The 15249-nt window shown below is 41.1% G+C and overlaps 1 protein-coding gene and 1 long non-coding RNA gene across 3 annotated transcripts in view; one reads left to right on the top strand and one right to left on the bottom strand.

The window, feature by feature from the left end:
- Positions 1-9631, bottom strand: part of STARD13 (StAR related lipid transfer domain containing 13) — a 210373-nt gene extending 200742 nt beyond the window's left edge. For both annotated transcript variants that reach the window (XM_074378062.1, XM_074378060.1), the window contains exon 1: positions 9275-9631. In XM_074378062.1, the coding sequence (XP_074234163.1) occupies positions 9275-9398 (124 nt within the window). In that variant the 5' untranslated portion in view covers positions 9399-9631. The remainder of the gene's footprint in view (positions 1-9274) is intronic.
- LOC141579746 (uncharacterized) lies at positions 8166-14747 on the top strand. Its single transcript, XR_012511660.1, has 2 exons — positions 8166-8263; positions 14506-14747. It is a non-coding gene; the product is annotated as an uncharacterized LOC141579746 (long non-coding RNA).
- Positions 14748-15249: the final 502 nt, after the last annotated feature.

Genomic DNA, 15249 nt, shown 5'->3' on the forward strand with positions numbered 1-15249 from the left:
CTTACTTAAGTAACACGAAGTCATCAATGAGAGTGAATTCAGAAATCAAGGCATGATTATACAAGAGACTGGCTTTCCTTGAATGCAGGATCAGCTACATCATTTGCCAGGCCCAGTATAAAATAAAAACGTGGGCCTTCCATTCAACAATTAAGAATAATTTCAAGACAGGAACAATAGAGCATTAAGCCAAGTGCAGGACCCCTCTCAGCATGGAGCCCTGCCTGAGTGTGGTGCAGGGACTGTTGAGATTCTACTGGTGTTTGCAGGCCTTGGACTCCTAGAATGTCCAACTTGTTCCTTCTCCACTTCTGGCAGATGTAGTTCCAATAACAGAATGTACCAGTTATTAAGTTGCTGCTGCTGATGGAGGCTAGGTAACCAAAGCAGCATGGGGAATGTCAGGCAGGCATCCTGGGGTACCTTCTGAGCTTCTGCCCTTTCCTCGTCTATCAAAACATCCCAAGAACTCCAGACAGAAAAGAAACTACAAGACTTAGGGCATTAAGTTTCCTTTAGATACACAGTACAGTTTTATAGACTCATTGATCTTAAATTTAAATAGGGCCTTAGAGATCATCTAGTCCAACTTCTCTCATTTTAATTAGGTCTTCATCAAATTCCATGTAGACAAGGGCATGGGAATGAATTCTTGGTTGGATAGTTCTAAAGCTAATAGTAATTCTGATGAACAAACCATAATTGATGATCATTTAGAAAAATAAAGTGTTAGTATAATGAATGATCCATGTTATAACACTAATGGATCTGCACAAGATGCTGCCAACCATGCTAACAACATATGTAGTATTTGATTTTTTATATTCTATTCAAAGCAAAGAGAGTGAGGCTAATGCCTTAGCACTAGGAAATCCCTGAACACGGGACCTAGAATGGGTCCGTAAGATATGGGAACAAGGCAGATGAATCCAAGTGTGAAGTTGGTGGGTGGTTTAAGGCTGAAGCTAAAAGCATCTCCTTTATCGGAAAATACGTCTGTGCTGCTCTATTCTCCACAGAGAATAAATATACGTATGTGTGTGCATTTTAAATAAACTCTTAAACAGTGTTAACTAGAGGTCAGACAGTGTGCTAAATGCTTTGAAAACATTAACTCACTTAATCCTTACGACAACCTTATGAGGTAAGTACTATGCTTATCCTCCTTCTTAAAGATGGGGAAATTTAAGAACATCAAAATTAATTTTTTTGCCCAAGGACCCACTGTGTAAGTGGTGGAGACATGATGTAAACCCATGTAGTCTTGGCTCCAGTAGCTGCTCCTAACCACTAGATTATGATGCATGCCGGTAATCTTCCATCATGCAAAAATACCACTGACCCTGCCCTCCACTACTCTGGATGCATCAAAAGTAAAACAACATGCATTTAAGGCACTGGGAGATCTATGCTCCCAGCGCTGTAGCCATAGCTGTGGCAAATATTTATATCAACATTATGGCTGAACTGATGCTGATTTCACAGATGTTAACTACCATTACACAGCTGTGATTTTTCTCCAGATAATGATATTTCAAATAACTTCAATCCCTTTTCCACCACCATAGTGCTTCTCTAAGGGGTTAAACATACATTTCTTCATCTGTCATTACTGCTTTGATTTAGATTTAAGAACTACCACAAAGCCTCTCTTCTTTCTTTCCAAAAAGAATAAAACAGCCTATAACACAATAGTTAAAATAAGTAAAATCTTTTTTTTAAACTTATTTTTATTCTGACAATTGCTCCTCTTTTACGTCTACTGCTTATGAAGTTTTTTCTTGGGACTAAAATAAAGATGTAATTTCTTTCCAAGATCATGAGGAAAACTTCTCATGGCCAGGAAAGGAGCAATCCATCACTTTTTCAAGAGTTCTACAATGAATGCAACTCAAAGTCAGGCAAAGAAGGGAAGCACTACCTTGCCATCTTTGCAATGTCACTGTGACAACCCAGACATTCTCATGTAGTGGTAGATTAGTTTAGCTTATACTGTTACACCTTCCAGATATTCAAGTATTTGTACTTTCAGGACATCATTCTAACAGTAAATAGAATAAATATAAGTTTCAATGGAAAACACTTTCAAGAAACCTGGATATGTTTCCCCTTTAACTAGATATAGAGAGGATTAAAAAGCATAGGATAAGACGTTACAGTTTAATGTCATTATTAGCAAATGTATTCATTTTCATGATGTTATACAACAATTATCTCTGGGGTTCATTTAATTTCCTATATAGGAAGGAGAAAGAAGAACTATCTAACAAACACCATATGCCATGATGAAATATATATTAAAATACGCCCTACTACACAAAATAAAAGAATCATAAGATTCTGAAAATTTTATTTTTAGATAAAAATGTTACTAAGGAAATAGTCTGCCCAAGAACATCAGATGGCTCGACACAGCAGATCTGCAAATACAATTTGTGTAGTCATGGTGCATTCTATACTGTCTTTTAGCTCTTTCTGGAAGCCTGCTCAATTTCTGGTTAAATAGAAGAGTTAAGTGATTTGAACAGCATAATAAAATTTGTGTGCTTTGCCAGGATAAAACCACAGTCCTGAATTAATATCCTGCACTACAGTCCCAGCATGCTTTGACAAGGATGCTATTTCATGGCTCAATAAATACTTATTGACTAACTACAAACATGACAAAAATGTTTGTCCTTCAACTGTTTTAGGACTAAACATTCAAGGATTCTGAAAAAAAGCTCCAGAACATTGCGACACTTTTCAAACCATGTTTGTTCTCATTTTGCAATATCCCTAAACTTGCAAAAGGGCAGAACAGAAATATACTGTTGGATAAACCCCCAGAAAACTACAGTGTTTCTAAGCAAATTTTTCTTTATCAGTTGTTTTGTTCAACATAAGATTTTAAAAGCAAAAAGAATACTAATTTCATTAGAAGTGCCACATGTCTAAACGATCGGGTTGGTGACTGACAAAAATTGTATCAAATGGTCTTCTTAAGGAATTCCAGCTAACAGGCAGGGTTCCTGTTTCCTATTCAGAGCAACCACCCACAAATAATGAACAAGGTCCTTTCTTTGGTCCAATTCCAGAAGGAAACTGTTATTCCTACGGGTTAGGCAGCATATTGCAGAAGGGTTAAGCCATGTTTAAGTTACCCTCCTTACAAACACAAAAATTCAAGACATCGTTGTCTATTTTTCTCTGAGAAATTTCCCTTCAGTCAACTTTATTATGAACAAACCACAATTATTAAAGATCAAAAAATAGATGCAAAATTAGAAAATTCAATATAGTACAGAACCTTTCCTATAAACTGAACTTTGATTAGACTATTCCCAGATACCATGACACTAGAGAAGTCACCTTTCCAATAGAACGTTCTTAGCTCATTATATGTAGGGCCAACGAGTTATAGTAACCATCGATGTATTCCTGCTAAGACCATTTTTATTTAATTAACTATATTTTAATTTTTTATGTATGGAAGACAACCTTGAGAAGTCTTTCCTTCAAATGCTATCTAAAATTTACTTTTACTTTGCAAAATGATTTCTCAATTTTAAAGGTATATTTTATTAGTGAGATGTATTTTTATTCAATAACAGTTCTGGGACCAAATAAATCTTTCACAAAAGATTATTTGATATATCACTACCATTATTCTGCTACAAGAACACGAATGCAGAATTTGGGAATGGTGCTGCTATTTTTCTTATTCCCCAGAAATTTAGCACACATATACATATACACAGTTCATGTCCAAATACTGTGCTCTAAATAAAGGACGTCCTAAGACTTGGTCTTTGGCCCCTCCTCTTATCTGTATCCTCTTCCTAAGTAACCCCATCCAGTCCCAAGGCTTTACTCTATAGTCTTCATGTGCCAATAACTTTCAGATTTCTGTCTCTTGCTTTGATTTTTTCTGCAAAACTTTACTTGTATATTCAACTCTTTGACTTTTACTATGGATGTCTAATAGGCATCTTTGGCCTAATTTGGAGGAGAACTCATTCTTCATCCCTCTTTCACACACACACACACACACACACACACAAAAGTTCCTTTTGGAACTGCAATATGCAAATATGACACATGTCCCATCTCAGCCCACAGCTCTACAAACCTAGGAGTCCCTGATCCCTCTCCTTCATCTCCAACAAAAAGTCAGCATTGTTGTCTCTATTTCCAAGATGTATTCTAAATCTGTCCCTTTCTCTCCATTTCCATCACTGTCACCCTAGTCCGTGTTACTATTTCTCTCTCATCTAGACCACTCCGGTAGTAACCTATTCAGGTCCTGTCCCATCTCTGCTTAAAATCCTTTGCTTCTTATCACATGTAGAACCAAATCCAAACTTCTTGCCCTGGAGACAAGGCCCAACCTGACCTTATAACCTGACTCTAAAGACACCTCTGACACAATCTCCTCCCACCTATTTGTGCCACCTTTTTTCATGATGCTCCAAGCACATTGGCCTTTTTTTTTTTTTTTTTTGTCTCTGTAAAATGACAAGCTCATTCCAACTTACTTAAGCAAAACTTTTCTTAGGGGCTTAGACAATGATCTTGTACTAGACACAGACTTCTGTGAGTTATCATATGGTAGTTAATGTAAGTCAGCGATTCTGAACCTGGATTGTACACTGGAATCATCTGTGGAGCTTTAGAAATACTGGTCCCCAAGCCCCATATGAACTGAATCAGAGTCTCTGGGAGCCAGCAAGGGCACTCCTATTTCTGAAAGGCTCCAGGTGACCCCATGTATAGCTAAGGTTGAGAAGAAGACTGATACAAGTGATGTGTTCTCTTTCTCTGATTTTCTGTATACTTGATTTAGATTTCTTTTTTGTTATTGTTAATATAAATCACATCTAAATGTACTCCCTTTTCAAGAGATGTTTAAAAAGAAAAAAAAACCCGATAGAGTAATATGGCCTGTTCTGTACAGTAAAGTGATAATAAAAAGGAAGGACACTGATATACAATACATGAAAAGGATCAGTTATTTTCATCCTGTACTTTCTGCCATCGTGGAACACATTTAGATTTTAATAAGGAACTTTTTTATGGCCCATGTTCTATTCTGGATCCCACTCTGCATTAAAGTCCCAATCTTGTGTTTACATCGCATCACAGGATGCTACTGTTGACTCTCAGGATGAATAAGCCTGTTTTAACATGACAAGAACTCACTGAAAATTTGGTGGAATTAGCATTTCTAACAAAACTTGAACTTTTCAGTGTTTTAGGTTAGTTTACTCTTGGCAGCAATGTAACTTCCTGTGTCTAAAAGAAATGATTTAAAATGATACCATGAAAGAGATCAAAAGACTTGGACTTCAATTAGTTCACAGGCCACCTAAATATTGTTATGTGAGTATAAAGGAATCAAACATATGGATTACATTTCCATTAAAATAGAGTAAGGTTTTAAAATAAAAGAGCAGATAGCTTTAGAAAACTCATTTCAATTCTCAGATCTTAACATTTGAGAAGTAGCTCAAGCTGCTCACAAACACCAAAATCTAAGGGGTATGCTTCTGCCTAGAGAATTTACCGATGCTATAAAAGTTAAGAATTGTCAGCAGCAGTGGCTGATGAGGGAACTAGAGAGGGCAAAAGAACCTGTCACTCACCCTGAAGAAACCTGCATTTAGACTTCATGACAGCATCTCACTCCTGCAGCCCTTGGCTTCCTATAGTGATGGATGGGCAGGGCACACCACACAGGAGCCCCAACAAGGTGGACGTATGGCTGTTTGTTTGTTTCAGCTCTCTATGGGCCCATACACTACCCAGCCCAACAGGAGGACTGGGAGACAAAATATTTTTGGTGCATAGGGTTATCCTTGTCACTCCAGGAGGAAGGAGCAAAGAGCAATTTTTCCAATTAATCTTGCTATTCTTTTAAAAACTAATTGCAAATGACAGAGTGCCTTAGAAAAAGGATTTGAGGTCCATGTGTCTCCATAAGGCCCATGGAGCAGGCAGTGTGGTAGAACACAAAATGGGCACAGAGGACCTTTGACTTCTGACAACCCGAATTAGAATACTTCTTTGAACACTAACTAACTTTGTCATCTTGGGAATAAACAACAATTACCACCATTATTACAATAATCGATATTGAGATGACAGGTGAGAAAAAGTCTTGTTGACCTTCATGAGGATTAGGGTCTTAGGTAATTAAGAAGTGCATGTTACCAAAAACTCCATAATCCCCATGAAAATTTGGTAGCTACTACAAAATTGGAAAGCCCAAGAAGAGTTCCCAGTATCAGTTCTTCTTTACCAATAACTCCCTTTTATAATTTTGTAATGAACCTATTTGAACATCATTCACACGTTATCCTTCTATTGGTTTCATTATTTGTGTCACCATGATGTGTGTTAAGGAATGCTTTTTTCCAGTTATACACAATCCCGTCCTTCCTAAATATTGTCCCACAGCACAGAAATCCATAGGCTTCACTGGGGCTAAATAGTTCTACTTCTTCTTGTCTTTCTGTTAAATTGACAAGACAGACTTCTATGAAAAGAAGTAAGAGTGACTTAGAATAAGAATTTTCCTGCCTCAAGATGTTGAAAAGCAGAAAGCAGCATCAAATACCTTCAGAGTGCTCTCGACAATAAACACAAGTTTGTTATAAAGCACTCTGAACACTGTTCTATTGACTAAGTGTAATAAGAAGAAAATTTTAGGGAAATTAAAGCAGTCCCAGCACAAGGCTTTTCTCTGATAGAAAAAGGCTGAAAAAGAAAAAGGCAATAGCCCCGTATCATCTCTTGGGGGGCAGATTCTCTCTAGGGGTACATTCATATAGTTGGTTATTCTGATGTTGTGAATTAACCATATAAAGAAGACTTTTACAAATGAAGAACACTTTCACCTGGAATTGATGCCAATATTAATAACTTAAGTATTTCAGTGTCATATGGCCAAAGTTCCATATTTTAGCTGCCTTCACAAGAAAACCCAAGAAAATCAATTTGCATCTAAAAGCTCCCTCATGGAGTTGGCTTGGTTTTGTGGCAAGCATCCCAGCTTGCTTAGAGAAGCAGAGGTTGAAGTCTGCTTCACAGAGGATTGTTTGGTCCCAGTTGAATAACCTGCTGGCATCCACTGTTAGCAGAGTGGTAAGCAGATTATGGGTAAGCAGATATTAATATTCTGATTAAACATTTTAAAAACCTCATACCGCTATTTTAAAAAATAATTACACTACCCTGGGAGAACTCATACTTACCACTTTACAGCCACTTTTAGCTTTAATTTCTATATATTTATGATCTTAAAATCTCTACCCATGGTTTATTTCCCAGAATCAAAACTTTTTCTCTCCACTGCCCTAACTAAACTGCAATGTCTAAAATTCATATGAATACATGACTTCCCCGGAAAATCTTAACGGTTTTAGGTCTTTACATTAACACTCTCCTCCTTCCCAGATCTCCTTTTGAAAAAGACAGGGCGGCAGTCATCTTTGGCCTCAGCTTCTATAAAAACCCAGTACAGCCTTGGCAGCCCTCCTGGAAAGACTTCTTGTTTCCTGAGGATCCATTGATTTAACAAACTTAACAAACTTAAATAACAGAAGCTATGAAAGAGACATTTGCAGTAAGCTTTCTGAAGCTATGAAGCAACAAAAGTTTACTAGACCACAAAAATTTCTCTAACACCATCCATCATGTAGATTATACCATTCAGCATGATAACAAGGAAAGTTATTAATTGTTATTGAAGTCTGCAATGCACATACAGGTCTTTAAAAATCAACAGTCAAAACTACTAGGTTACCGCAACTTATTTCTGGGTCCTGACTAAAAAGTTTGTTTATTTCTTGGGTGCTTACTAAAAGGGGCCACTGTATTGGAGAGAAAATACAGGATTAACATTTTATGCTGACAATATCAAGTGTTGGAATCATCTGTAATCCCTACCTCTGATTTGACTGGTTAGGTTGATAAGGACCTAGCTCAAGGAGATACAGAGCCTGGGCTTCTACTCCAGAATGCTCCCAGCCTGATGAAGACATGTGACTGCATGGGTGTAAGGACAGAACACCTGGCAAAGCACATCTACAGTCTCAATAAGGAAAAAGGGGAGGAGCCCAAAGAAGGTTAAATCTTCCATCTCACCCTTGGCATCCCTGCCCTCTGTCCAGGCTTCATACCTTCTTCTCTAGACCTCTCTTCCACCCCTGTGGTCACTGGCCAACTCAGGAGATACTGCTGGAGAGACAGGAGGCAAGAAGATCCAGAGACTCGACTCATGGTCAGCTCAAGGGCCCTTCCATCCACACATCCTCCCATTCCACAAACATCTTCCAGCAGCTAACACTTGGGGAAAGCAGTAAATCCTACACTGCCTGGGAACAGTGTTGTGGAGTAGGGCCACCTTCCCTTACTGCGGCAGGTATGGCGGGTTGACCAATCAGACCTAATGCTCCGAGCGTGGGCTATGAGAAGGCTCAGACCGCTTACTGCCTCTGTGGCCCTACCAGGAAGTAGTTCCACGGAGCCGGCACATAAGACCACAGCCAGGAAGCTGTCCTTTTGATCTAAGCAACGATTCTTAAGGACCTCATGGCTCCGAATAATCACCTTGTCTATTCCTCTGATTCATGGGCAATTGATTCCAAAAGGGAGGCCCCTCTTTTGCAACCCCAAAGTGAGGAAGGCCTGATGCCACTGTGGGCAATTATCTACGTGCCCCAACAGCTGTCCACCTGTCTCTCCCCAAACCCTTCCCCACTCGCACCCCTACCCCATTTGGTCTCCCACAGCTTTAGATATGCTCCCTTGCCTCGCCTTGACTCTCCATCCCACACAGGCAGCGGACGTGTCCTGCGTGGGAAAGGCAAAGTTGCGAGAGGGGCCGCCCTTCTGGAGGGCCACTTGAGCTGGGCACTCATTCATTCATTGGGCTAGGGTGGGGTGGATGGCGGCGGAGCAGGGGCCAACCCAGGGGTAGTGGCCACGCAAAGGACGAGCGGGCCAGGTAAGCCCCGCGCCTCTCCCCGCCCCGCTGGGCTGTCAGCGCGCCGGGCGGAGCCCACACCCACCAGGTCCCCGCGCAGGGAAAGCGGGAGCGCGGGGAGCGCGGGCGCTCCAGCCCGGCCCAGCAAGGGTGGTGCGAGCAGCCTCCTCCGCCCAACCTCTGGCGCCTAAGGAAACCTGTGCTGGGAGCCCAAAGCGGCGGCGGCGGCGGGGCGGTGGGCCCGGGTGGGCGACGCGGCCCTCGCCTCCTCCCGCCCCCGCGGTCCCAAGTCTCGTGGGCACCGACCTGCCAGCCGTCTCTCCCGGACGTTTTTCCACAGCCGATCCCACGCTCTGGCCGTGGAGTCCCGCAACTGTTCACTGATTGACCTCCTGAGCGGCGTTTGGAAAGGTTTCCGTTTGCCAGTCATTTTAGATCCGTCCTCATAAAGACCAGCGGGCTGGCCACCGCCACCCCCGAGTGGTCCGCCACTCAGACTCCCGGCGAATCGAGACGCCAGTCGCCGGACTCCCAGGGGACCCGCTGCGGACGCGACATGGGTCCGCTGCTGTCCCGCGCTGGCGCCGGGATGCGTTGCCACTGCGCGCGCGGTGCAAGGGCAACCTCTGCGCTCCGTCAACTCCTCTACTCCTTTCCCTCTTTCCCTCCCCTCCCTCCTCTCCGCTCCGCGCTCCTCCGCTCCCCTCCCTCCCTCCCTCCCTCCCGCCTCTCTCCGGGACGGTCTAGCGCCCCACTCCTTCCCCCAGGAGCTCTCTCGTCCTCCCTCGCCTGAACCCGACAGCCGGGTTCCGATGGCCCCCAATTAAGAGTTTCCACCCACCTTTTCATTTTCACTCAGAGACCAGCGGCTGTACTATATTCCTCCCATTTCTTGATACTTTCCTTTCTTCACTCTGAGAAACCGCCACCATCACACCATAACAAAAATTTAAAACTCTGCCGAAATAACTTATCATACTTTTTCCGAATTTAAGCCACTTGAAATGGGCTCCTCAGCTTGGCTGACGTTCTTTTGCAGTTAGATACTGGTGCTCTTGTACTATATGTCAGTCTTTTCGGGTTTCATCAATGAAACAATTATCCGGCTGCAATCTATAATCAAATTAAAATGATTTATCCATTGCATAGCCATTGAGTAGGAGAAAAATAACTTGTAAATATTAAGGTCAGACCCTGAGGAACCTACATAAAATAGATTTACATACTCTGGGGAAACATTAAAATCTGTATGCAGTTTTAAAGTAGGTATTATCAGGAAATGAGATGTGAAAATAAAATAATTTTAAGGTATTTTAGCCAATAACATGTAGTAGGCTTATCATTAGAAATTAACTCTGATTCCTGCAGGGGAGAGGGAGGAAATGTACTGGATCTTTAAGGAATACCTGAGGAGGTGGTGTCCAAGTCATTTCCCTGGGCTCCAAAGCCTCACTCAGAAGATGAAGAGGAGACTAGCTCAGGCCTCAGGGTGTCCTGCTGTTCTCAAGATTTTGCTTCTACAGTGCTTTTAGGACCTTAGATTATGACAACATTTGATGTAATTCAACCATGTGAGATGTGATTAATGTCAAGTTTGGCTAGAGAAACTGAAATATTTCAAAAGAGAATTTCTGAATTATTTAAACTGTAAAATTGCTTGGACCTATTTTCTTTTTAGATTGTCTCTGTACCAGGCTGTCAAATAAGAACCAAATTTAGCTCATTTTTTTTTTTTTTAATTTCAGGTGCTCCACGTGAAAGTTGAAAATTAAAGAAAATTATTCAATCCTCTCTATTACATAAATTGCTATTGGCTTAAAAAGTGGAAACTAATAGTCACCTGAACTATGTGTGCTACAATTCTACACTTTTAATAAACATTCCCTCCACTAGTTTATATTGTTGGTAGAAGATAAGGGGAGAAATGATGATTAAAAAAATCATCTTTATTATCTTGTTATTTTAAATATTCAAAAATGTTTGCTAGTGAAGCACACTTCACAATGAGTTAGAAAGTAATGTTTGAGCTTTTTTTGGCCATCCTGGTAAACCTTTGAAATTGTCAGTTATTAAGCAATAAATCATGGATCAGAAATGGACTTGAAACTATGGCATCCAGTTATAGACTAATCCAGATTGCTTTCTGGACCCATGCCAAATACCCTTTTGATTACATCCTCTGTTTTGTATGCTTGTAGTGGTAAGGAAATGCTCTACAAGGAGCAAGATTTGTGTTATCTTAAAGTGACTGCTGTACAGTATAACGACAAAATGTTTCACAATCACATTCCCAGGGAAGTTGTGTATTTAACTTCAGAAAAAGGATCTCTAACTGAATCAAACAGAGGCAGTAGTTGTAACATTATACGCACAGGAGCAGAATAGGACAAGAAACATTACAGCTATTTCACCCATCATTTAGCTCTAAAGATCCTGGGCCCCTACTACTTTCTATTTTAATACATAGTTTATATTCAGATGTCATGGATTAGGGGTTTTCTTTAAATAACTAATTTGAAGATAAATTCTGGCTTTGCAAATTTGTTTAGCTCTGGCTGTTGAAGAGTCCATGAATTCAGGACTGTCCAAGAGAAGCCAGATGAAAGAGTGGAGAGATCTGCCCCGAACAGGTGCCACACAGCACAGCTCAGCTCCCTGCCCGCCCAGCTGCTGGCCCTGCTGGAGGAAATCACAGCTGTGCACATGCAGCCGCTGCATAGGCACGGGTTCTAAACTCAGCCGGGCTACTTGGGGTCTTTTATACAGTCCTTAGCATCCACTCCCATTTTCCAGGAGCCCTGTTTCAACGGTGAACCTTAAGTAGGACCCTTTAAAGATAACCCTTCCCTCTTCACTTGAGCAGATGATAATACCACCTACTTCACAGAAGAGAAATCAGGCAACTCCTTATCCCCACTACCTTCCTTCTTACTCCCTTCCCTCCCAACACATGAGAGACGTATCTCTCTTCCGACCCAAGAGCTAGTCCTCAACCTGTGCTCTGCTTATCATCCTTTCTAGTCCCTACAAGGACTCTGCTACATCAGTTATTTCCTCTGTCTCCTACACCCTCAACCCTTCCCTCTCCATGGGCTCAACCTTCAAGTCTCACACTTCTTTAAATCAAACGCAAACCAAAACAACAACAACCATAACAAAGCACACAGCCTCCACCCTGTCTCTCTTAGAAAGACCTATTCCCTTATCAACACTGCAATCTGGGCTCCCTCACTAACTCACTGAAACCAGTCTTGGCATGGTCACCAATAACTGCCTGGGTGCTACATCTGTTGGATGTTTCCAGTTGTTCTTGTTCCTTCTGGGGCATGTGGATGATAGGACGCTGTTGACCACCCCTTCCTCTTGACACTGCTTTGTCTTGTGAATGTCGGGCTACACGCCCCGCTGGGCCTCCTTCTCACACTGTGCCCCAGGTGCCTGAGGTGTTTGACTTCAGAGCTCCCCTTCCACCAGATCCATGTCGGCATTCCCTGGATTTCAGCTCTCAGCCCCACCCCCACTCTCTCCTTAGGCTTCAGTGTCTCTGGGTGATTATATTCCTTCCCATGGTTTCAGCCCTGACCTCCCACGGCCCACCATGATAGAGACAGAAGGTACACGGTTTGTGAGATTGAGGCTGGAGGCAGAATTGAGTTTGACTCTGGGTTAAGTTTTGGCCCCTCAGCACTGTCTACCTCTGGGATCTTCATGTGAATAAATGGTATAATCACAAAAAAAAGATTCAACCAGAGTTAGCATGTTGCTGTCCAATCATTATCACTGCCACATTGCTCTCCCAACCCAAACCTTTCCTGAGCCCCTCTAAGGCGCCTTTGCTCACACCCAATCTAAATAACCCATTACTCCCTCTCGTGGCATGCAGCTTAATTTTCTTCATAGCACTTATCACTTCCAGACATTTTCTGGTTTGTTTGTTTGTGGCCTGTCTCCAAGGCAAACCGCCAGCAATGTGAGATGGAGGCCTGGTCTGTTTGATTCGCCATTGCGACCTCAGTACCTAGACAGTCCCTGACAATTGTGTTCAGTAAAAACATGCAGAATAAATGAATAATTTTTCTCTGATGCCCTATATCACTTCCTTTACTAATGGCTATTTCTCAAATTTTCCCTCTAAACCTGCTCTTCCATTTCTGTTTTCTGTATTAGCCAAGTGATGCTACCAACTCACCCCCGCCACAATCTAGTGTCCAAGAGAGAATCTAGAAGACCGCCTTACTCCAAAACTTCTTATATTGCTCCAAGCTTTCTCTGACTCTCCATCCCCATAGTAACTGGCTTAGTTCAGGTTTTCTTCTTTCCTCCCCTGATTTCAGTGTCATGAGAGTCACACAGAAAGCTACTGCTCTTACTCAATTCTACATCTTTATACATTCCTTCTAGCTGGAACATGTTTCCTCTTGATTTTTTTTCTTGATTCATCCTTCAAGATTCAATTCAGATGTCACCTCCTCCTGGAAGTCTTCCACAAATCCCTATGGCTGGATTGTTCTTCCTATCCTGTGTTCTTACAGCGCCTTGGGCCCATCTCCGGAGGAGCACTTCTCACAGAGCACTGTGGGCACTAGTCTGCTTTCCTCTCAGTCTCCCCACTAGTCCTGAGTTTCTCCAGCAGGACTAGTACTTTTATTTCTGAATCCCTTGTGTTTTTTTCAGTAAACAGCACATAAAGGACCATTTACTAAGTGAATGTTCCATTAGAGTTTTGGATGGCTGGTTATTACTAAAGTCTGCTCCTCAGTATAAGTGTAAATTTTAATTGTGCTTGTGACATGATTAACAATCACTCTCTGTTTAAAGTTTACTGATTTTAAATATAGAAGTAATATATATTGTTGACTATAGATTTTTAAACATAGAGAAGTATAAATAGAAACATTAAAATTACCTGTAATATTACGAGGAGCTGATGACCTTTGAAGTTTTTCCTTTTTAGTTTTTTTTTGCATATTTAAAAAATTTAGAATAACTTCTATACCACATTCTGAAATTTTTCTCACTTAGCATTAGGTTGTGAGCTTTGTTTCAATTTATTAAGTTATCTTTTCAAATATAGTTTTTAATGAATATATAAAATTCTGTTGGATAGACATACCATAATTTATTTTAAAACTTTCATAATTTTGGACATTTCATTGCAAATTTCTGAAATTACAAATACTACAGTGATCAACTTTGGCAAATGGAAAAAAAAATTTTTTTCTTTCTCCTTCTCTTAATGTCGTATGATTAAGCCCCATCACCACTGTCACCCTCAACCACAAGCAATAAGCAGAACCTGCCACCCATCTACCTATACATATGTAGCCAACATACTGAATTCTCTTATCTCTTTTATTCCCCCTCCCATGTGCCATCACCCCTTATGCCTAAGAATGGAGGACATTCTGCTGTCGACTTGTTGAGTATTTTGTTGTCAAAAGCCTTTGCTTTAGAAAAAAGTCCAATTTCTAACTGTCCCAAGCCAGCAATCCATTGCCAGGAGCTACAGTCATAGTCCATCATTTCATGTTTTTCAGATTTGCTGGAGGAAACTGCCTTCCTTGCTGTGACCCATCCACTGCCCCTCACTGCACGACAGAAGTCTGAAGAGCTCACTGGGACTCCTTTTCCTGCATGTTCCCTCCCCAAGAGAGATGTGATACAGCGACCATCCTTCTGTGCTCCCTTCAGGCTTCAGGCTACATTTCAGGGTCTTCTTGTTGGAGATTCCGATATGAAATCTCGTATTATTTATTTCCTCATAAAAAATGTTGCTGAAGTTCTGGAGAAGCTGACTTTCCATGGTGGGTCCTGAGCTCAGTCACTGATCTGTGCCTGTCCCGTTGGGTGTGTCTTAGTGCCCCACTGCCAGGCTCTGAATCTGCCAAGCTTTTAACACTAACAGTTTTCATGGCTTTTTGGGTTTTGTCTTTTAATTAAAATATTGTCAGGCTCCATGCATTTGTGGAAGCAAAATATAGTGTTAACTGTAAGTTCTGTATTACAGATCAGTATTTTGGGGTATGTTTAGTATTTTCCTGATATAGATTACTGACTGCCTGGAATCTTCAGGCTTAATGTCATATCATAATATCTCACTGACTTTACAAGTATTATAATTCTTTCTATATTTTTCACATAGACTTTTGGGGACCATTATAACACATGCCCATGTGATTTTTTTCTTTTTTGGGGGGTAATTAGGTTTGTTTATTTATTTATTTGTTTGTTTATTTTAATGGCGGTATTGGGGATTGAACTTAGGACCTCATGCTTGCTAA

The sequence above is a fragment of the Camelus bactrianus genome, chromosome 14 (assembly GCF_048773025.1).
Source record: "Camelus bactrianus isolate YW-2024 breed Bactrian camel chromosome 14, ASM4877302v1, whole genome shotgun sequence".
NCBI classification, from domain to species: domain Eukaryota; kingdom Metazoa; phylum Chordata; class Mammalia; order Artiodactyla; family Camelidae; genus Camelus; species Camelus bactrianus.